The following is a 21,775-nucleotide window of genomic DNA, read 5'->3' as shown; positions in this document are numbered from 1 at the left end:
AGATTTTTAGAACAGGGAGTAGTACTATATTTTATGTTTTATTTTTTCGTCAAATGTATTCATAACATTATTTTCTTACAATAAAATAATGCTAAGTCATCTCCTACAAAACACGAAACCTTCTAAATATATATATATATATATATATATATATATATATATATATATTTTATCAAAAATTGCATCAAAAATTGCCGGGAACTTTGAAATCGTATTTGCTTCTTATCTTCAGAATGTTTCATTGCTTATTAGGATGAGACATTAAAAAATTCAGCAACTATCCAAAAGTTTGCTATATATGTGTGCAAACACAAACCAATAAGCAGCATCTATCACTTACCACCTAAAAGAAAGAAAAATCTCCAAATGAGAAACGATAAGCTTTTTTTTTTTTTTTTTGGTAAAAGAAACGATAAGCTTTTCTTCTGCGTCTTTCTCTTCTTCTTCTGCCTAGAACTCAGCAGAGGACAGAACAACGGCAAAACCCAAGTCAATGTCGGTGTTGTAACGGATGTCGGTACTTCATACTCGGAGGTTGCCATGCTCTGCATCAACATGTCTCTTGCCGATTTCTACTCTTCTCGTCCCCAGTTTAGGACAAGGCTTGTCGTCAACGTTGGTGACTCCAAAAAGGACGTTGTAGGTGCCGCAATTGCAGGTACCTTCTATTCTTCTCTCCCTTTATCTCTATACATATTTCGTTTGGATACATCATGTTAATGTTAATGTTACTGTGTGTAATATACTTTTTAGTTTGTACACGTTTGATATACTCAATCCTAATTTTCTTTGTTTTTGACATTGTCACAGCTCTTGATCTAATAAAAAACAAGCAAGTGAAAGCAATTTTGGGGCCATGGACATCTATGCAAGCTCATTTCTTAATCGAGATTGGCCAAAAATCGCAGGTTCCTATTGTTTCCTTTTCTGCAACAAGCCCATTTCTTAATTCCCTTCGTAGTCCATACTTCTTTCGTGCTACGTACGAAGACTCCTCTCAAGTGGAAGCCATAAAAGGCTTCATCAAATTATTTGGGTGGAGAGAAGTTGTGCCAGTTTACATCGACAACACCTTTGGAGAAGGTATCATGCCTCGTCTCACCGATGCATTACAAGATATTAATGTCCGGATACCTTATAGATCCGTTATCGCTCTCAATGCCACGGATCAAGAAATCTCCGTGGAGCTTCTTAAGATGATGAACAGGCCCACAAGAGTGTTCATTGTCCACATGTACGCTTCTCTAGCCTCAAGAGTCTTCATTAAAGCAAAGGAGATTGGTTTGATGAAAGCAGGATATGTCTGGATCCTTACGAATGGAGTTATAGATGACTTAAGTTCGATAAATGAGACGGGTATTGAGGCTATGGATGGGGTATTGGGTATAAAAACTTATATTCAAAAATCCCAAGATCTTGAAAAGTTTATATCTCGATGGAGGAAGATATTCCCACGGTTGGAGCTGAATGTCTATGGATTGTGGGCTTATGATGGTACCACTGCGTTAGCCATGGCCATTGAAGAAGCAGGAATAAATAACATGACTTTCAGTAATGTGGTGGATACGGGGAGGAATGTTTCTGAACTTGAAGCTCTTGGTTTATCTCAATTCGGTCCAAAGCTTCTCGAAACGCTCTCAAAAGTTCAGTTCAGAGGACTTGGAGGAGACTTCCATTTTGTCAACGGGCAACTGCAACCATCGGTGTTTGAGATTGTCAATATGATTGGAACCGGAGAAAAGACAATAGGATTCTGGACGGAGGGAAATGGTCTTGTGAAGCAACTAGATCAACAACCAAGTAGCATGAGCGCTTTATCTACTTGGCAAGATCATCTTAAACAGATAATATGGCCTGGAGAGGCTGATTCTATTCCGAAAGGATGGGAGATCCCGACTAATGGGAAGAAGTTGCGCATTGGAGTTCCTAAAAAAATCGGTTTCACTGATCTCGTGAAGGTCACAAGGGATCCTATCACCAATTCAACTATAGTCACAGGTTTCTGCATAGATTTTTTCGAGGCTGTGATTCAAGCAATGCCGTATGACGTCTCTTATGAGTTCATTCCTTTTGAAAAACCTGACGGTAAAGCAGGCGGTAGTTACAACGAATTGGTCTACCAAGTTTACCTCGGGGTGAGTACGATCACATACTAATCATTCCTCAATATAGCATTTATAACCATCTAAGTGAATTTTTCTTTGCTTCTCTATCACAGAGATATGATGCAGTTGTGGGAGATACAACCGTACTGGCAAACAGGTCCTCTTATGTAGACTTCACATTCCCATTTATTAAATCAGGTGTGGGATTGATCGTCTCAATGACAGACGCAGTAAAGAGAGACAGTGTTAGTTTAGTGAAACCCTTATCATGGAAACTGTGGTTGACTTCCTTTTTCTCTTTCTTCCTTGTCGGTTGTACTGTGTGGGTTCTTGAACATACAGTTAATCCGGACTTTCGTGGACCGAAAAGATTCCAAGCTAGTACCATCTGTTGGTTTGCCTTCTCTACCATGGTTTTTGCTCCAAGTACATTTAATCTCCCCTATCAGCACATATATTTTCCTATATATCATGCACCTTGCTTGATTCTTATTTTTGATTCCTTGTCTGCAGGAGAAAGAGTATTTAGCTTTTGGGCGAGGGCCCTGGTTATTACATGGTACTTTCTTGTTCTCGTGTTAACTCAGAGTTACACAGCTAGTTTGGCATCGCTTTTGACATCACAACAACTAAATCCAACCATAACCAGCATGAGAAGCTTGCTTGATAAAGGAGAATCAGTGGGTTATCAGAGAACATCCTTCATCCTTGGAAAGCTTAAAGAAGAAGGTTTCCCGAAATCTAGGCTTGTTCCCTTTGATACCGCAGAAGAATGCGACGAGCTTCTAAGTAAAGGAACAAAAAAAGGTGGTGTCGCAGGAGCTTTCTTGGAAATACCTTACTTGAGACTCTTTCTTGGCCAATTTTGCAACACATATAAAATGGTTGAAGAACCATTCAATGTTGATGGATTTGGCTTTGTAAGTTCCTATATCAGAACTTTTGTGAAATTGCATTAAATGGTGAGAGATCGTAAGTCCTTTTTCGCAGGTTTTTCCAATCGGATCACCTTTGGTAGCCGATTTTTCAAGGGCTATCTTAAAAGTAGCAGAGTCTCCAAAGGCAATGGAGCTCGAGCGTGCATGGTTCAAGAAGAAAGAACAAAGGTGTCCTGATCCAATTACTAATCCAGATCCAAATCCCTCTTTCACCTCTAGGCAGCTTGGCGTAGACAGTTTCTTGGTCATGTTTATTGCTGTGTTAGTTGTGTGTGTTATAGCACTCACATATCATTTCCTACCAAAATTCTACAACGATTCGTACCTCGATAGGGTAGAGAAAAATCCGTGTTCATCAAGTCAACAAACGCGTAAGGACAGCAATAAAGCAACAAACCAGGCACAAGTTCATGACCAAGACTGTCTTTAATTTAACAAAACATTTTAAAAAAAAAGGACAAAAAAGGATGTGCTTTTGTTATACCAAACTTTTGTACTTTATTGTGTAAACAACGATTCTCAGAAATAGATGATCTAATCCATATAAGAGACTATCAAGTCACCATGGAGGTTGATTTCGTTACATGTTTTGCAAGATAGTTAACCTAAGGCTAAAGTTTCTCACATATGCTAACAACTAGTAGCGTATTATCTTCGATAGACTACTAGAATTAGAGTTATCCTTACAGGCACACAATCTGCTGAACTAATTCATAAGATGAGTATAATTCACGGACAAAACCCTAAAACTAGAGAAACTTGGTAGTGCAGCGGCTGATGATGACATCGGCAATAAAGGCGATGAGATGGTGAAGACGATGACAACTCAACAATGAAGACAACGACGAATGATGAAGACTCATGTAATGGTTTATGTTTAGATCAATAGTTCCAGTTAACCGTTCGGTTATCAGCTGCCGAACCAAACCGAATGGTTAACCGATCCTAATTTATATGTTGTCCGAGTGGTTTACCTGTTATATCCAAATCCTTACCGATTTCTCCAAACCTCGGTTCGGTTTGGTTCGGAAAAATCGGTTTGGGATATTAGTCTATATGTTATTAAGTGTATTTTATGTTATGACAAATTCATTTTAGGTTTCAAAAAATCTGGAGTTTGATAGTAAATTTTAACAAGAAATTATTCTGATAACCTATATATTTTTTTCTGAATTTGATGTTAAACTAAACTCAAAAAAGAAAATAACGTTTTTACATCAAGTGCAACTTTTTGTTGAAAAATTAATAGTGAAAGTGTTTTAGCTTATAAACTGAAGTGGTCAAGGTCTTGATTGAAACCAAATTTGGAGGGCCTTTTCGTAGCGTCGATCCCCAGTTGCTTTGATTGTTGATATTTGATTCCTAACTTTCTTGTCAATCCATTGGATTAAGCGAGAGCCGGGATTCGGAGGTTCGCCATGAGTTCTTCCGTTTCTCTCCCGCCATACGGTATGAACTGTCACTTGGAGAAGATTCGAGCAATGAAACTCTCAATTCTATCCTGCCAATGACCATAAACCGTAGCAATCAGAGCCGACCAGTTTGTAGAGAATCTTGCCTTGTAGATATTCTTGGCTAAGTTTTCCCAAACTTCAGCTGCGAACCTACAAGAGAAAAATAAATGGTCCCTTGTTTCAAAGTTGTTGTTGCAGAGTGTACACGTTGCTTGCAGCCCTCTGTTCCATTGGAGCATTCAGTCCTTTGTAGAGAGCCTGTTTTGCACTGCAAGCCAAGCGCAGAAAGAATACTTCGGTGTTGCGTGCGCAAACCAAATTCCTTCGTACCATGGTACCTTGTTTGAAACTGAAAGTGTCTGTCTCCAAGTTTTTTTTGTGAGGAACTTGTCTTTGTAACTTTCGTTTACTCCCCTCCACAGTACCTTATCTTCTTCATCTACCCGGTTCTGTTTCTGCAACATAAGAGCCTCTTCTATTCGATTTAGAAGTGCTGCTCGATGTCGTCTTTGCCTCCGACCAGGCCATGCGTCAGCCACAGTCATGTGCCTTCTAATACCGAGGTCAATCATTGCCCGTTCTCCTACGACATCCAACAAAGGGCCCAGAGTTGACCAATTTTCATACCAAAATGACGTCCTTCTTCCATTCTTGACTTCCACTTTGCAAAACTGCTTTGCATTGTCTCTGTACTTAAGTAACTTTGTCCACATCCAAGAGCCTCTGTTTGTGGTTGCTTTAATTGACCAGAACGTCTCCTTCTTAAGTAAATACCTCTCAATCCATTTGACCCATAGTGAGTTTGCATGGGAAGCGATCCTCCAGATTAACTTTAAACAACAGACATCGTTTACCTCTTTCAAAGGTCTCAGCCCGAGCCCCCCCTCTATTTTCGGCTTGCAAACAGTGTCCCAACAGATCTTTGTGTGGATTCAAATCTGGACCAGAGAAAAGCAGAACAGAGTTTGTCAATCTCTCGTATGCATTCTCTAGGCAGTCGAAAAGCAGCTAGCCAAAAGTTGCAGATGCTCCTCAGAACCGAAGTTATTAAGTTCAAGCGGCCTGCATAAGAGAGATATCGAGCAGTCCAAGAGCCTATTTTCTTCTTAATGTGCTCTAGCAGGGGATTGTAATCCATCGCGGTGAGCCGTTTGGTGACCAGCTGTAACCCCAGGTATCTTACCGGTAGTTGACCAACATCAAACCGATACCTATCCTTTATCTCCTGACTAGTTAAGTCTGAAACACCCGCTAAGTAGATCGTCGATTTCTCCATACTTATTTTAAGCCCTGATCGCTTAGCAAAAGCATCGAAAACTTCCACAATTCCTTCGACAGATCGCACCTTACCGTCAGAGAGAACCATGAGATCGTCTGCGAAGCTAAGATGTGTTCGACCTATTTCTTTACATCTCGGGTGGTAGCCATATTTTTTTGAACCAGCAGCTTTATCTAGCATCTTGGAGAGAACGTCCATGCTCATAACGAATAAATAAGGAGATAGAGAACATCCCTGTCTTAACCCTCGTTTACTTTGAAAGAAACCCGCTAACTCGCCATTTACTTGGACTGAAAACGACGCTGTGGTGACACACAACATGATCCAGTGAATAAATTCCGTGGGAAAATCCATAGATAAAAGAACATTTCTGAGGAACGGCCATTGAACTGAATCAAAAGCTTTGGAGATGTCAATTTTTATGGCACATCGACTCGAGATAGAGTCCTTGTGGTAGTCCTTGACTGGTTCTGTTGCCAACAACATATTTTCTATCAATAACCGGTCTTTTACAAAAGCCGATTGGTTTCCCGCCATGAAATTGGGTAGCACCAATTTGAGCCGATTTGCTATATAGTGATTAGAGTTTCTATTCTTTGCCGGAGATGAAAGTTGAAGGTTTTTTTGGTCGATTGTAAAATGTTTGATTGATTTTGTTTTTTTATCCTATTTTTATTTTTATTTTCTGTTTATTTATTTTTATTTAATAAATAATAGAAATGATAAAAATGAGTTATTGGTCTTTATATTTAAATATTGTGTCATTCTAGTTTTCTTCTACATTTGGTGCTTTGCGCTTTGTAGTGAATTGTTTTGCTTTTTGGGGAATAAAGTCATAGCCTAGAATCTAGCTGCACGTGATACTGCTACTGATGTACAATTAGTTTCCTCTCGTGATTTTTGTTTGTGGTTTCAAGAGAAATTTTGCCTACACACAGTGAACACACAATTTTTAAGAATTTTTTTTGCACTGTACATGAAATTTTGTTTTACATTGTTAAAAATACAAAACGTATTTCAGCTATACAATAAACTCACTTTTTAAAAAATATAAACGTATATGCAAACAGATAATCGATTTCTTATTCTTCTATGACAAAAAACGAATCCTCAACTAACTAATTTACTGTCAAACCATTTGATAGTTAGATAGCAAACTTGAATGTTTTCACTTTCTAAGATTCAATTTCTTGAAAACTATTTGTACAGTAGTATGCATTGGTGCCTACGTGTTCAAATTAAGTTAGCTGAGTTTATATCCAAACAATTCACTAACAGAAAATTAAGCATATTTAATCAAAGTTAATCCGAATGTGAATCAAAGTTAAGCATATTTAATCAAACTTTTCCGTTTTTTTGGTTTAAAGACCAATGTCTCTCAAGATTTATTTTTTCATCGTTCATGGATATTTGTTAAGTTTATTTGATGAATATTTTCCATAACCAGTCAGTCAGGTCTTTATGTTCAATCCCAACACTATTTCATAGTCAAAACTTGTTTTTTCGAAAACAATTACTTTTTGGAAAAGCTGAGAAACGTTTTTTTTTACATTACTTTTTGTAAAAAAGCTGAAGAAAGTTTTTTTTTCTGACATTGCTCCATGGGCCATATTACAGTAGTATAGACCCCTGTTCTAAAAATCCCCGCCTAGACCCGATTACTCCCCGCTTAATCGCTAGGCCTACCCTGTCCGCCTCGATTAATGACTAATCCCCTAAAAAATCAGTAACCCGATTATTCTCCGCCTAATCCGATTATTCCCCGCCTAATCCGATTATTCCCCGCCTAATCTTACATACCCCGATTATTTTTAGATTGCCAGTATAAAAAAACTTTTTATTTTTGTTATTCAATCATTTGAATTGGGAGTTTGTAATGTTTTACAATAATTTATGTTCATATTTTAATAAAAATCATAAATATTTGTCTCAAAAATACATTTTTATTTGTTTACTGCAATTTTAAAAATAATATTGGATTAATATGTTTTAAAAATATTAAAATAACCCTAAAACTAATCCCCGATTAATCCCCGATTTTAATCCGATTTTCCGATTAATCGCTAGGCCCATGCCGAGCGCCCGACTAGCGCCTAGCGATTTTTCAAACAAGGGTATAGACTATAGAACGACAAAGTTGCTATCTTCTCTCAGAAGACGAAAAAAAAAAAAAAAAACTTTCAACGTTTAGAATATGGCGGATCCACCTCTCTATTCTCCGATCAACCCACATTTCTTCCAACCACTTCTTCCCGGTTTCACCAACCACCTCGTACTCTGTTTCTCCATCTCTCTATTTCTCTCTCTCTCTCTCTCAGACCATGTTGTTTCGGTTTCTAACTCATCTTCCATGCTGTTTCAGGACATTCCAGTGGCGTTCTTCTTGAAGCACTTAGTGGGAAGCAACAAAGGAACCACGGCTGAGCTAAGATCAGACGCATCAGAGATGACATGGAGAGTGAAGATAGACGGCCGGAGACTCTCTAACGGTTGGGAAGATTTCACCGTCGCACATGATCTTCGAGTTGGTGACATTGTTGTTTTCAGACAAGAAGGAGAGTTAGTGTTCCATGTCTCTGCTTTAGGACCAAGTTGTTGCGAGATTCAATACAGAGACAATTACCCTGAAGAGGACAAAATAGGTAACCTTAGTTTTTTATATTATATTAATACTATATTTAGAGTGATTCTAATAAGATTTACTTAATCTATCTATGTACAGAGAAGCTTTGTGATACAGAGAAAGTTTCAAGAAAGAAAAATAGTTTAAAGAGAGAGGCAGATTCTGCACCAGAACATTCGCTAGGCTCTTGTTTTGTGGCCACTGTCACCGCTTCGAATCTAAAGCGCGATACAGTGGTTATGTTACTTCCATATACTCTTTACAGTCATTTTGATTTGAGTGAGATGTGTTTTAGTATATCCTTGATAACTCTAGCTAACTTAGCTTGTGGCGGCATTTGCAGTATATTCCGAAAGGTTTTGCATTGTCAAATCATCTGATGAACAAATTTCAGATTGTCTTAATGAATGAAGAAGGAGAATCATGGAAAATAGACTTGAGACGCGAGACATATAGTCATGGCCGGTTTTACATGAGAAGAGGCTGGAGAAGTTTCTGTATTGCGAATGGGAAGAAACCGGGAGACTCGTTCGCATTCAAATTAGTCGAAAATGAAGAAACACCTGTGCTCCAGTTGTTCCCTATGACCATTGAAGATCTAGACAAACTTCGTAAGTTAATTTTCATATTTCCTTGATTATTGATAATCTTCTTAATCAAATTCTACAATTGATACAGAGAGCGTTCCAAGAGAAAAGAGTCGGAAAGTAGAAGCACCTCCTTCACCAGACCCTTCTTCGTTTGTAGCCACTGTCACGGCTTCAAATCTGAGCCGCGATAGACTGGTTATGATACTTCCATATAACTCATGACTTACATAGATTGATTTTGATTTGAGTGAGAGCTGTTCTAATTGATATTCATGATGATTGTATACTACTGCAGTATCTTCCGAAGACGTTCATTATGTCAAATGGTTTGTTGAAGAAATTTCAGATGCGTCTAATGAATGAAGAGGGAGAATCATGGACAATAGACATGAAACATGAGGCACATTCAGGCCGGTTTTTAACGATAAGAGGCTGGAGAAGTTTCTGTGTGGCTAATGGGAAGAAACCTGGAGACTTGTTCGAATTCAAATTAGGCCAAAATGAAGAAACACCTGTGCTCCAGTTGGTACCCTTGAACAGTGAAGATCTACACAAACTTGGTATGTTGTGTTATCTTTTATTCTTTCAAGAAAAAGAAAAATGTTGAAAGAAAAATCAATTACAGAAACAGGTTGTTCTTTTACAGAGCCTAACAATGACACAAGGCAAGGAAAGTGTTTAGAAGCTACCAAAAAAGAGTTTCTTTGTTTACAAGCCACAAAAAAGAAGTTTCTTGGCGAAGAAGTTTACCGTAATGACTCCTTCAAAGCTATCGATGAAGATATAAGGAAAGGACAATGTTCAAAAGCTATTAAACAAGAATATGTTTCCACAGAAGAGAATAACTCAACAAGCCAAAACCGATTTGTGACCTTAACACTTACACCTTCAAGTAAACTTGTAAGTTTCACAAGAAAACTCTGTTTTTCTCTTGTTTTTTTCTCACTTGGACTCTCTACGTATAATCTGAAAATGGAATCTACAGAATCTTCCGGTGGAATTCATAAAGGGGAATGGAATCAACAAGGCGGGGAAGATAACAATGCTTGATAGATACGATGCAAAATGGCCGACGTCACTACTGATGGACAAGAGAGGAACAATGAGTTTAGGAAGAGGTTCAAAAGGTTTCTGTGAGGTTAACGGCGTTAAGATGAATGAGTCGTTTGTATTGGAGTTGATATGGGAAGACACAGTTCCTCTTCTTAAGTTTTGTTCCAAAGTTTAAAAACCATATCAAGGAAGTTTATGGCTCAAAGAAACTTTCTTTCATTCAATGGATTTCATTTCAATGTTAAACAATGCCGTTTAAAGCATCATTAATTCAGATAATATTGGTTTAATTCATTCCCTTTTTTTTCGTAGACTCACATATATAAGCTGTTTCATAATAACAAAACCCTAAGAAAATCGCAAATTAGCTTTAGAAAAAAAATTAGAGATGGCGGACGAGAGCTTCACCGACGGTACAAGAGTCCCTAGCAACGGCAACAATCCTTGTCGGAAAACCGAAGGAGTAGACTTAATAAGCTCTTTACCTGATTCTATCCTCCAACATATCCTCTCCTTTATTCCGACCAAGTTAGCCATCAGAGCCTCCCTCTTGTCCAAACGATGGAGACATGTATGGTGCGATATACCTTCTCTCTCCTTAGATGACCAGACACTGAAGGATACTTCAATAACCCTAAATCGCTTCACTTCTCTGAAGATAATGAATTTTCATCTCAACACCACAATGAAGCAGAATATTCCCCATATCAACAAGTGGGTCGAGTTCGCCATATCCCGCAACGTGGAGAATCTTTCCCTGGATTTCTGGAACCCTAGTTCCAGTTACAAGTTTGAGATTCCTGATTTCTTCTACGTCAATTCATCTGTTAAGCAACTCACCATTAAGTTAAGCTTTACTGATCTTATGGTTCCCGCATGCTCCCTATCTTGGACATCCCTGAAGAAGTTGTACTTACGTAATTGTAATCTCTCTGATGAATCCATGGCTAAGATTCTATCTGGTATTCCCCTTCTCGAAAGCTTAACATTGTATTTCTGCAATGAACTAAGGGTTCTGGATCTCAGTAAATCACTGCGTTTGAGAACGTTGAAGATAAACCGCAAAATTTGGGTTCCGGGGCCAACACATATTGTGGCACCACATATCTATCGTCTCAGATTGAGAAACTCTCAGTTACCATGTACTTTTGTTGATCTCTCGTCTTTAGCCGAAGCTAGACTGGACATTTGCATTGTCCCAATAACCCGAACCTTCAAGGCTGATTTTCTTCAAGACATGGTACTAAAGATGTTAGAAAAGTTGCAGAATGTAGAGAAGCTTACTTTTGGGGGAAACTTTCTACATGTATGTATTGCCGCCCTCCTTGGATTAATTCTCTAATACCTATATTCTCAATTGATTGCAAAATCTAACATTTTCGGATGGATTAGTTTTCATTAGAAATTGATTTTCTTTGATTTTTGTTAGATTATATCTCTTGCCGAGGTTCGTGGTGTTCGTTTTCCGATGTTCAAGGTGAAAGATTTGACTCTGGAGACAGTGATCTTTCAGTATGTTATTCCTGGTATAGAAAGACTGTTACAAAACTCACCTAATTTAAAGAAGCTAACTATACGCGCAAGGGATACCAACACCATACGGGTATATATATTTACCATTAATTAGTTAACTGCTTTTTATCTTCCCTGGCCTCTCTTCTAACTTTCACTAAGTTCGAAAATATATCCAAGAACCACTTTTGTATTTTCTTTCTGTTGAGCAGAAGGAGTATATAAACAACTACTTGAAGTTGCAAGGCTTAAACCTAGATCAATGCTGGAGATCAAAAGATGGGGTCGTTTTCAACAATTTACGTTGGGATTTAGAGTCAAAGCACGCGACTTCATTTGTGGAACTTGTGCTTAAAAACACAAAGACATTGAAGTTAGACAAGATAGTCATACTTTTGAATGAGCGTTACCTTCGGTTTAAGTTTGAAGAGCTGGTCGTTCCAACACTTTCTCATAACAACTTCTCCATTGCGCTCTTAAACATGCCTATGACATCAGATGATGAGGATTGGTAAATCATTTATTTTTTCGAGTCTCATTGAACATTTATTTTTTCTTCGATCATGAGTGTACTTTTATTGATATTAATTAATGAAGGTTTTACATCGAATCTCACTTTAACATACTAGAAGAAGAGATTAATATTTCCTGATCCATAGTACTAGTAATGAAACCCGATTCGACTAGTCAGTGTCCGGTCCGGTTTCTAAGTTATATTAATGAACTGATTATCTCAAATATATTTTCGACTCCCTTAAAAGCTAGTGAGCTATGAAACTTATCTAATTAAAATCTTAATACTCGGGTCGGGCTAGGAACATATCATGTCTTTTTCTTATCATTAAACTCCTAGCTCTGCTTATGTCAGATATGACCACACCAATAGATTGATAAGGATCCAAAAGCATGTGTACTTACCGAATTACTAGGGCTATTGTAAAATGCTTAAATCCCCGTAGAATTGACCCATAAGCCCTAAAGTAGCTCCACAACCTTCAATGTCTTCTTCAAACACCTATGGGTTATTTTAAACTTCCAATAAGTATCAGGATCGATACGAGAAGCCCGTGGTTGGAAGTTGGAACAGGCCTAGGAGCAACCATTTGGAACGTGAGAGTTTCCAAATCCGGACAGCTATTGATCAAGAGCCTTTTTCCAATGAACTCATTTGGAAGAAGATTTGTCTTCATTACCAAATGTCGAGTTTCCATCGGTTCTCACAATCGAACCGGATCTTCTCCATCTTGGATCAACTTAATGAGAAAAGGACATACCGGTAACGTTCTTGCAGATAATAGATCATAAAGAAGACCACAAAGTTGTGTTCCCGTCTATGAAGTACTTTACTTTTTGAAGTAACTAACTTTGTGTGTGTTTGTGTATGTGTGTATATATATATATATATGACCACCACTTAGAAGCAAATGTAAGTCAGATTATTCTAACTAAAATGATATTTCAAAATAATAAAATACTAATGTTGTGTATATATATATATATTGAAGTGTAGAGAAAGATATTAAAAATAAATTCAAGGGGTAGCAAAAACTAATTAACGTCTTATACTGTATATATATATTTTTATCATCATATACTTTTTTTTATCTTTATATTTTACTTTAAGTGATGTAAAAATCATAGATAAAATATAGGAAAAATGTCCATGTATATTAAAGTGAAGAGGAAAAAACAGAAACAAATTGTAAGATTTTATTCCATATATTGCAGAATCAAAAATGAACAAAAATCTATTATTTTATTATCAAATGATTTGATCTTTACTTGTATTTTATTTAATGTCAAGAAAATAAAGATAAATTATAGGGAAAATGTCTCTCATTTATATTAAATTGAAGAGAGAAAAAGCAAAAACAAATTGTAAGATATTATCCCATATATTGCAGAAACAAAAATGGAAAAAATAGATAAATTATTATCACCATAAATTAATAAAATATTATACTCCCAATATTATTTATTTATTTGTTTTAATTGTTAAAACATTTTTAGAAAATGATGCTTTTAAACCTTTTTATGTATATAAAATTAATGTTTTGGATGTTATAAATTTTATAGTCTTAGACTTAAACATTTAATATTTCAAAGAGATTTCAATTTATTTTGACAATGAATAACAGAGATTATAAAATTCACATATACAAACGATATACATAAATCAAATTTATAAATAATGACATCTATTGTTGTATTTAGAAAACCTAAACTACGATTAAAACAAAAGTTATGCATATTCAAATTTTGAAAACTTATAATAAATTGTGGTTAATTATTTTTATGAAAATCACTAAAAATATTATATATATATATATATATGAAAAACACTAAAAATTGTGGTCAAATTTCTTTAACAAATCTTCCATTAAATTTACCTCTTAATTATATAGTCTACGCGCCCATGTTTAAAAATTTCCCAAAAGTGCTTGCTCTCTAAAAGGTAAAAGAAGATTCTTTCTTATCTGAACATTAGGGTTTGAAATCATTTCGGACATCACAATTCACACAATCTCATTTTCTCTCCGACCACAGATTATACAGAAAATTACTTCTTCTCCACCGGCAAAGATGTTTAACGTCAGCGCTTGTGACATCCGTGACAAACCCAGCCCCAGCAACATTGAAATCAAGAAGCTCGGTACGTTTTGTTATGATGATTTTGGTTTTTAATCTAGTCATATCTGAGTTAAGAGAACAATCTGTTGAAGAAAGATCTGATTTCGGTTTACATGTTCTCTACACAACTGTCACAGCTGACATCTTCAAGGAGAATTTTCAGCGTCTAAGAACCGAAGAAGGTGATGATCAAGACAACACCGGTAACATAATCACTTCTGTTCTATCATAGTTTGATGAGTTTTAAAAACATATAGTATCCGAAGATGGTTTTAACTTGTGGGATTTGTTTATTTGACACAGTACTGCTTGAAAGAGAAAAAAAAGTGAGGAAGATCAATTCACAATCCGAAGCTAGTACTTCTTCATCGGATAACTCTTCTTTTGTAGCCCTTGTCAAGGCTTCAAATCTAGAGGAAGATACTCTGGTGCGTTTACTTAAATTGTTTAGCCCGAATGTGTGAACCAGAGAGGTTGGAATTGTGAAACCTATTTTTGTTTTGTTTTGCAGTATCTTCCACAAGATTGCACAAGATCTAATGGTCTGAATCGAAAATGCCGCAAGATTGTTTTAACAGATGGAGGGAGTAGATCATGGGAAATGGAACTGAAATTCAAGAAAAACTTGGGTAGTTTTTACATAACGAGAGGTTGGAGACATTTCTGTGACGAAAACGGCAAAAAGGCAGGAAGTTTCTTTGTGTTCGAACTAACGATAAAGGAGGGAACACCTTTGCTCTATTTCTCCCCCTCTGAATCTACTATCAATTATACAAAGCTACCAACCCAGAAGAGATTTGTGACTGTAAGAGTCGTACCTGATTGTCTCAAACGTTGTAGACTGGTGAGTTTTTTTTTTCATCAAACAATAACTCTTGTTGGTTTTATTGCAATATAGTGTTCTTTTTATTTAATTCTCCTTTCAAAATATTTTTCAGTATCTCTCAAGGCGGTTCTTGAAAAATAATGGTTTGGGGGAAACAAAGATGGTAACACTACTGGGAACAGATGGTACAAGGAGGTTGGCAAATCTTGTACGGGAAACCAGTGGACGAATGAGCTTGGGTAGGGGTTGGGTTGAGTTTGTGAAAGCAAATGGTTTGAAGATAGGTCAGTACTTTACACTGGAGTCCATTTGGGCAAATGATAGTCCTATCCTCAAATTGTCTAGTACAAATGATTCCAAAAGTGATAAAAGGAAGCATAGAGAGAACTTTCCAGTAGCTAGCCACAAAGAGTTTGTTTCCACTGAGGCTAGCGATGGAAACGAACCCGAGAAAGACATGAACACAGAGGAGATGATTAATCAATCATCACTAATCGATAACCGATTTGTGATATTAGCACTCGAACCTGAGGATGCCAAAGCCGGAATGCTGGTACGTTTTAAAAACAAGTTCATTTTGTTTTTATCTTGAATCTAATCAATAACAAGCAATGTTTATCAAATATCTTGCAGTATCTTCCAAGTCACTTCATGAAAGCTAATGGCATCGACAAAATTGGAAAAATATATATGTTGGGTACAAATGAAATGGAGTGGTGGTGGGGAAATCTATTGACAAGAGATGGAATCGTATCTGTAGGATGTCGTTGGAGATACTTTTGTAAATCTAATGGCGTAAAGATTGGACAATATTTCAAATTAGAATATATGTATAAGTATGACACAAGGCCGGTACTCAAATTTGTCCCAAGTCCGGGGAGTAAAAGCTATGTTTAATTCTTCAGGTCCTACTTTAAAGCCAGTCCTTTTTGGTTGTTAAGTTAAAGGTCTAACTAATAAATAAATAAGTATCATCATGTATCATTCATTTAATGGAGTCTTTGTTGTTCAGTTAAAGAGGTATTATCAAAATGGCCATATTGTTTTTGTAGTCTTCTATCACAGGCATAATGGTGTATTTCTTTGTTGTGCAATATCAAAAACTAACTGTAGAAGAATAGAAAACTATAGTTCTCTCTTATATCCACTATTGCTTATTGACTTATTCCTATGTTAGAGAGTGTAAGGGCATAGGGTACAGTGGTACACAATGTTTCTCAAAAACAAATAAAATAAAACTTTTTTTATCCATATGTTCCTTGTCAATCTATTTTCTAGAAAAAGTTTTTGTTTCAAAAAGATAAAACATTTTAAATTATCTATGCATATTACTGATAACTTGTATACATGTTAGCGACTAAACAATCTACCAATGATATGGCTTTCAGGATCTAATGGTTAGTCAAAGAGTTGCGTAGAGCTTTTAGGGATTCTTTAATTTGTTTGGTAATTAAGCACACAGTTACATCGATTCCCTAGTTTATATTCAAGCACTTTAGCGGGTAAACATATCAACAGTATGTGTGATCTATATTTTTGGATCTAAGTGTAAGTATTAATTTGATATGCAGATGGGAGATATCGAGCTACTATGTCATATGATTGCTGCCAGACAACATATTAACACATTAGAAATTCTTTCAAGATGATGATGACATCGATCAAAGAGTGCACGACACCAACATTGATAATGCAAGACTACTATTAGGTTCTTCGGTTCGTGTACGACACCGAAATGGAGTGACGTAGAGGAGAATATATAAGGGTTCAGAGCTAGAAAACTTGATTAACCATATCATTCTTACTCTTTTACCACTTAATGCTTCAGAAGTAGTAAAAGCAGTGTCTTTGAAAAAGAATAAACCGAAAGTAGATACAGAATAAAATGAAGATGACCATAAAGGATGCTTCTATTGATGAGGAAGGAGAAACATTTGTCAAGAAGGAGATACGAAAGGAAAAAACATTCATTTGTTAGTTGTTTAATTTATGCTATCACCTATGATCAAATTGTTATCACTATGCGTTCGTTTAGTAATTATGTTTTCAGTCAACAAATCAGCTACTGAACGACTGAGTTTTTGAGAACAAAAATACAAAACTTTCATTACGACATATCTTCAGAATAAATAAGTCTCTAATACTATTTACGTGTATGAAGCTCGGCTTGAGCTAACTGCCACGATTGTCCTCTTTTTTTCCTAAACATAATATATCTAATGAATCTTTATCCACATTTTCAAAGATTTTTTTCATTTCTTGCTTTCCAAATATACCAAATAATCCATGGGTATGAAGATGAATCGACCTCTGAAGGTAATCTCCAAAATAAGTAATCCGAATTCGCGTAAATAGAAGTCGAAGGAAAATTCTCTAGAACCGTAGGAACCTGCGAAAGTGCTCAAATTTTTCGCTCTGAGTGGCATCTGCCGCATCCTGTGTCACAATTTATACCTCTTTTCCGCCGATTTTCTGTGACCGGCACACAACCTGATAAATTTGCTACAAAAAATGACGTAACTTAAACGGACATAGCACTTTCCAAATATGCTTTTAGTGATTTGATATCTGAGCCAATAAAAGACAAATTGCCATTCCAATTTTCTAAATGCGCTGTATGATATCCAGATTTAACTGTATATTTTCCCGATTTTGTGATATGCTAACCTAGGGCATCCTCCTTAGTTGGCGCACCCAAAGAAAGGTCACTTATTAGCGGGCATCTTCCGGATCAAAGAGCTCTTTCAAGAGATCAATATTCTAAAAATTTGACCGGCTGTCTATAAGATTTTTGATTTTTAAAGATGAGTCAATAATTAAACAATTACTTATTGTTGGTCTCGGGAATTGAGCTGGAATACACGAGTCATCCGAAACTGAGATGGACGCCGCAGAACCGACTCGTTTAATAAGTCTTTAATTAACCAGAGATCTAGCTGACATTATATTTCTCTATCCAAAGGATGGAGAGTATGATTTTATTTTATCCAGAAGATTGGATTTTCGAGAATATCGTCTTTTGAAAACTTTCACAAAAAGTGAGTCTGGAACCGTAATCAAACACCATAACTGTTTTGCTAATAATGCGGTATTAAAATCATCTACACTCCGAAATGCTAGCCCACCTTCCGATTTCTTACTGCACAATTTATTCCAAGTCATCTAGTGCATACCTCTTGATTCACCATTTGAACTCCACCAAAATTTTGGTGACCATACTTGTAAGTTTAGAAGTAATTATTTTTGGTAGTCTAAAGCAAGACATAACATAAGTTGGTAATGCCGCAGCTATCGATTTAACTGTGTAGATATTGATATTATAATTTTCATAATAAAGAGATATTTAAGAAAATCATAATTTTTTATTAACATGATGAATGTATAGGTATTTTTTCGTCGAGAGGGTCTAGCCGCTAAAGGAAAATCTCGTGCACAACTGTGGAAACACGAAACAGTGTAGAAAACATTTCTCCCCATTATTTGTTTTATCAAGCATGCAAATGAGTTTATGCGCGAAATTAGTTTTTATTCTATTTTATTATGATTATATATTTTTGTTCTTTTTTTTTTTATTGTCTGGATTTATTATTTATTACAAATTATGAGAACTGTTACATAGACGATTCTACAACGGACAATTCCTTCCGACCCTTATTAGATTCACGACAAACGACACCTCCTTCACCTTCTTCTTCATGCTCACCTCCTTCTTTATGCTCTTGATGGACACTTCCCTATCTGTGTAGAATTCTGGCGAACGGATATAATTGTACATCGCTGGAGATCTCCTGCACACTTGTCTCCAATAATCTGCAAATTTATTAATAAATCGCAGTATCTAGGACTCGAACCCCAGATCTCTGGATGTAGAAGCATTAATAAACCCTTAGTCAACCAATGGACCAAGGGGGCTTCCACTATATATTTTTGTTCAATCTCATTTATTCCAAAAATATTTTTAAAAAATGAAAATGCACTCAAATATCCATCCTTTAGCATTGATCTACAATTAATGATAAGCTGTTAATATTATTCAAACTTTCACTTACTTCGCCAAAGGATTACTAAAGTCTTATTCATAGATATATTTTTTTTTTGTTACTTACTAAGAACTTATTGTGCTGGTCTTGAGTATATATATTCCATATTGAGTAATGACTATTATGTAATGAATTTTCCATAACATAAAATCTTTACTATAGTTTTGGTCAACAAGTTCTATAATTTATTATTTTATAATAAATATTTTGGTATATCATAAACGACCATAGATGGAAAAATATCTTGCTCAAATAAATGATATATTTTTACTTAAACATAAAAATTATATTTTAAAACATTAATAAATAATACAACAAGTGTCCGAAACAATCAAACCACTGATGTATTCCAGACTTCCCAAATGTATGTACTTTATTAGAAATAGAAACCTACTTTATGTAGGCATGTTAATTAGGGCCAAAACCCGGCCCAGCCCTGAAAAACAGCGGGTTCGGATTTAAAAATATATGTCCAGAAAAAAATTGGGTCTTTTGCGCTAAGCCTGTTGGGCTAAAGGGTTTTTAGGGTTTAGCCCGGCCGGGTTCGAGCCGGCCCGAAAAGCCCTTAAAAAGAGATTTTTACCTTTTTTTAAATATTATTTTTTTTTTTGTCGTCTAGATTTATTATTAATTGCAAATTATGAGAACTGTTACATAGACGATTCTACAACTGACAATTCCTTCCAACCCTTACTAGATTCACGACAGACTACACTTTCTTCTTCGTAATCTTGATGAATACCTTCAATGATCCACGACCTGGCGACACTTCCTTCCCTGCGTAGAATCCTGGCGAACGGCTATAATTGTACATCGTTGGAGATCTCTTGCACACTTGCCTCCATTAATCTGCAAATTTGTTAATAAATCGCAATACCTGGGACTCGAACCCTACACCTCTTGGTATAGAAGCATTAATCAACCCTTGGTCAACCAATGGGCCAAGAGGGCTTTTTTTTTTTTTTTTTTGTCATCTGTAATTAAATAGTGCTCAAAAGAGCCATTCTTGTGGAATGTTGTTTACATAAGTGATATGAAGCGGTTCCGTACGAATTTTTCGTGCCAGATTATCCGCTTTTGCATTTGCACAACGAGAAATTAAAGATAAAGAGAAGGTAGAGAACTCTTCCTTGTCGCTCTGAAATTCCTCCAGATACACTGAGAAGGCCGGCCATTCGGTTGGGGAAGACACCATCTTCACCAGGTCAGAACAGTCTGTAAGGAATGCTACCTCTTGATTATCTGCACCAATCATACACTTCATCGCCCAAAGGAGGGCCTCGAATTCGGCATGTAGCGGAGATAGGCTTCTACGGAGGTTGGCAGCTCCCATTGTTGATGGCTCACCGTTTGATGGTGTACAAAACCACCCTATCCCGGAAAACTTGTCGCTGTCTTTCCAGGATCCATCCACAAAACAACGGTATCCTGTAAAATCCGAATCTAGGGACACCCCCCTCGTTTGAGGCCGATTTGGAAATTCCACTGAAGCCTGAGTTTCAGTATGAAGCTCCACTTGAGCTGAGTGCCACAATTGTGCCTCTCTTTCCGCTAACCGTAAAACCTCTAACGGATCGTTATCCACATTTTCAAACAATTTTTCATTCCGTGCTTTCCAAATATACCAAATAATCCAAGGAAAAGCTATAGAATCAAACTCCGATGGTATTCTCCAAAATAAATGATCCAAGTTTGCAAAAATAGAATCTGTGGGAAAAGTCCCCATAACCGTAGGAATCTGAGAAAGTGCCCAAACCTGTCTTGCAGGATGGCACTGAAAGAGTGTGTGATTGACTGTTTCCTCCAGTGCACCACATCTGGCACAACCAGTGTCACAATCAATTCCTCTTTTTCGTAAGTTCTCTGTAACCGGTACACAACCCGTTAAGATTTGCCATAAAAAATGACGTATCCTAGGTGGACACTGCACTTTCCAAGTATGAGCCTTTAGCTTATTGAAATCTGGCCCAATGAAAGATGAGTTGGTTTCCAACTTATCCAACCGTGCGGTATGATACCCCGACTTAACTGAATATTTGCCGGATTTTGTAAAATGCCAACCCAAGGTGTCCTCCTTGGTTGGCGCACCCACCGGTAGGGCACTTATTAACTCGACATCTTCCTGGTCAAAGACCGCTTTAAGGAGATCAATGTCCCAAAAATTAGATCGACTATCTATAAGCATGTTAACTTTTAAAGATGGGTCATTAATAGATCCATTACTTTTTGCTGGTCTCGGGAATTGAGCTGGAATCCACGGATCCTCCCAAACTGAGATGGAATTCCCAGATCCGACTCTTTTAATAAGTCCTTTACTAACCAGAGATCTAGCTGAGCATATACTCCGCCACCCATACGATGGGGAATATGACTTTATATTTTCCAAAGGATTGGATTTCCTATAATACCGCCCTTTAAAAACCCTCGCAAAGAGAGAATCCGGAACCGTGATCAACCGCCACAACTGTTTTGCAAGTAAGGCCGAATTAAAATCATCGACGTTTCGAAATCCTATCCCTCCTTCCGATTTATTAATACATAATTTATCCCAAGCCATCCAATGCATACCTCTGGAGGCACCATTCGAGCTCCACCAGAAATTAGCAACCGCACTAGTGAGTTTAGAAGTGATTGTTTTCGGTAGTCTGAAGCACGACATAACATAAGTTGGTAATGCCGCAGCTACCGATTTAATCATCACTTCTTTCCCACCTTTTGATAAAA

At 36.7% G+C, this 21,775-nt stretch overlaps 4 protein-coding genes across 6 annotated transcripts; all 4 read left to right on the top strand.

The window, feature by feature from the left end:
- The first annotated feature begins 351 nt into the window (after positions 1-351).
- On the top strand, positions 352-3,073 carry LOC9316678 (glutamate receptor 2.3). Its single transcript, XM_021027176.1, has 4 exons — positions 352-658; positions 811-2,135; positions 2,219-2,531; positions 2,619-3,073. The coding sequence occupies exons 1-4, from the start codon at positions 367-369 to the stop codon at positions 3,062-3,064; spliced, it is 2,376 nt and encodes a 791-aa protein (XP_020882835.1). The 5' UTR covers positions 352-366; the 3' UTR covers positions 3,065-3,073.
- A 4,835-nt stretch (positions 3,074-7,908) lies between these two features.
- Positions 7,909-10,332, top strand: LOC9316677 (B3 domain-containing protein REM10). 3 transcript variants are annotated; one of them, XM_002880564.2, is made up of 8 exons: positions 7,910-8,048; positions 8,139-8,418; positions 8,499-8,635; positions 8,743-9,010; positions 9,078-9,184; positions 9,285-9,549; positions 9,636-9,889; positions 9,975-10,332. In XM_002880564.2, exons 1-8 carry the CDS (start codon positions 7,971-7,973, stop codon positions 10,215-10,217), a joined length of 1,632 nt encoding a protein of 543 aa, XP_002880610.1. In that variant the 5' UTR covers positions 7,910-7,970; the 3' UTR covers positions 10,218-10,332. The 3 variants fall into 3 exon arrangements, with proteins under 3 accessions (XP_020885718.1, XP_020885717.1, XP_002880610.1); XM_021030059.1 differs by having other exon boundaries at positions 7,909-8,418; positions 8,499-8,632; XM_021030058.1 differs by having other exon boundaries at positions 7,909-8,418.
- Positions 10,333-10,356: 24 nt separating this feature from the next.
- Positions 10,357-12,820, top strand: LOC9316676 (putative F-box/LRR-repeat protein At3g18150). Its single transcript, XM_002880563.2, has 3 exons — positions 10,357-11,348; positions 11,472-11,645; positions 11,767-12,820. Exons 1-3 carry the CDS (start codon positions 10,431-10,433, stop codon positions 12,067-12,069), a joined length of 1,395 nt encoding a protein of 464 aa, XP_002880609.1. The 5' UTR covers positions 10,357-10,430; the 3' UTR covers positions 12,070-12,820.
- A 1,019-nt stretch (positions 12,821-13,839) lies between these two features.
- Positions 13,840-16,151, top strand: LOC9314845 (B3 domain-containing protein REM-like 2). Its single transcript, XM_002880562.2, has 5 exons — positions 13,840-14,207; positions 14,489-14,613; positions 14,697-15,029; positions 15,124-15,564; positions 15,645-16,151. The coding sequence occupies exons 1-5, from the start codon at positions 14,138-14,140 to the stop codon at positions 15,906-15,908; spliced, it is 1,233 nt and encodes a 410-aa protein (XP_002880608.1). The 5' UTR covers positions 13,840-14,137; the 3' UTR covers positions 15,909-16,151.
- Positions 16,152-21,775: the final 5,624 nt, after the last annotated feature.

Source organism: Arabidopsis lyrata (assembly GCF_000004255.2).
Source record: "Arabidopsis lyrata subsp. lyrata unplaced genomic scaffold ARALYscaffold_4, whole genome shotgun sequence".
NCBI classification, from domain to species: Eukaryota; Viridiplantae; Streptophyta; class Magnoliopsida; order Brassicales; family Brassicaceae; genus Arabidopsis; species Arabidopsis lyrata.
This window is presented reverse-complemented; position numbering and strand designations above follow the sequence as displayed.

Bases quoted from the DNA above. Each gene is read 5' to 3' on its own strand.
- LOC9316678 (XM_021027176.1), top strand. From the start codon at position 367: ATGAGAAACGATAAGCTTTTTTTTTTTTTTTTTGGTAAAAGAAACGAT. The intron at 659-810 runs GTACCTTCTATT...ACATTGTCACAG, and splicing joins TGTAGGTGCCGCAATTGCAG to CTCTTGATCTAATAAAAAAC. The intron at 2,136-2,218 runs GTGAGTACGATC...TCTCTATCACAG, and splicing joins TCTACCAAGTTTACCTCGGG to AGATATGATGCAGTTGTGGG.
- LOC9316677 (XM_021030058.1), top strand. From the start codon at position 7,971: ATGGCGGATCCACCTCTCTATTCTCCGATCAACCCACATTTCTTCCAA. The intron at 9,011-9,077 runs GTAAGTTAATTT...CAATTGATACAG, and splicing joins TGAAGATCTAGACAAACTTC to AGAGCGTTCCAAGAGAAAAG. The intron at 9,890-9,974 runs GTAAGTTTCACA...TGGAATCTACAG, and splicing joins TTACACCTTCAAGTAAACTT to AATCTTCCGGTGGAATTCAT.
- LOC9316676 (XM_002880563.2), top strand. From the start codon at position 10,431: ATGGCGGACGAGAGCTTCACCGACGGTACAAGAGTCCCTAGCAACGGC. The intron at 11,349-11,471 runs GTATGTATTGCC...GATTTTTGTTAG, and splicing joins TTGGGGGAAACTTTCTACAT to ATTATATCTCTTGCCGAGGT. The intron at 11,646-11,766 runs GTATATATATTT...TCTGTTGAGCAG, and splicing joins GGGATACCAACACCATACGG to AAGGAGTATATAAACAACTA.
- LOC9314845 (XM_002880562.2), top strand. From the start codon at position 14,138: ATGTTTAACGTCAGCGCTTGTGACATCCGTGACAAACCCAGCCCCAGC. The intron at 14,614-14,696 runs GTGCGTTTACTT...TTTGTTTTGCAG, and splicing joins ATCTAGAGGAAGATACTCTG to TATCTTCCACAAGATTGCAC. The intron at 15,565-15,644 runs GTACGTTTTAAA...AATATCTTGCAG, and splicing joins ATGCCAAAGCCGGAATGCTG to TATCTTCCAAGTCACTTCAT.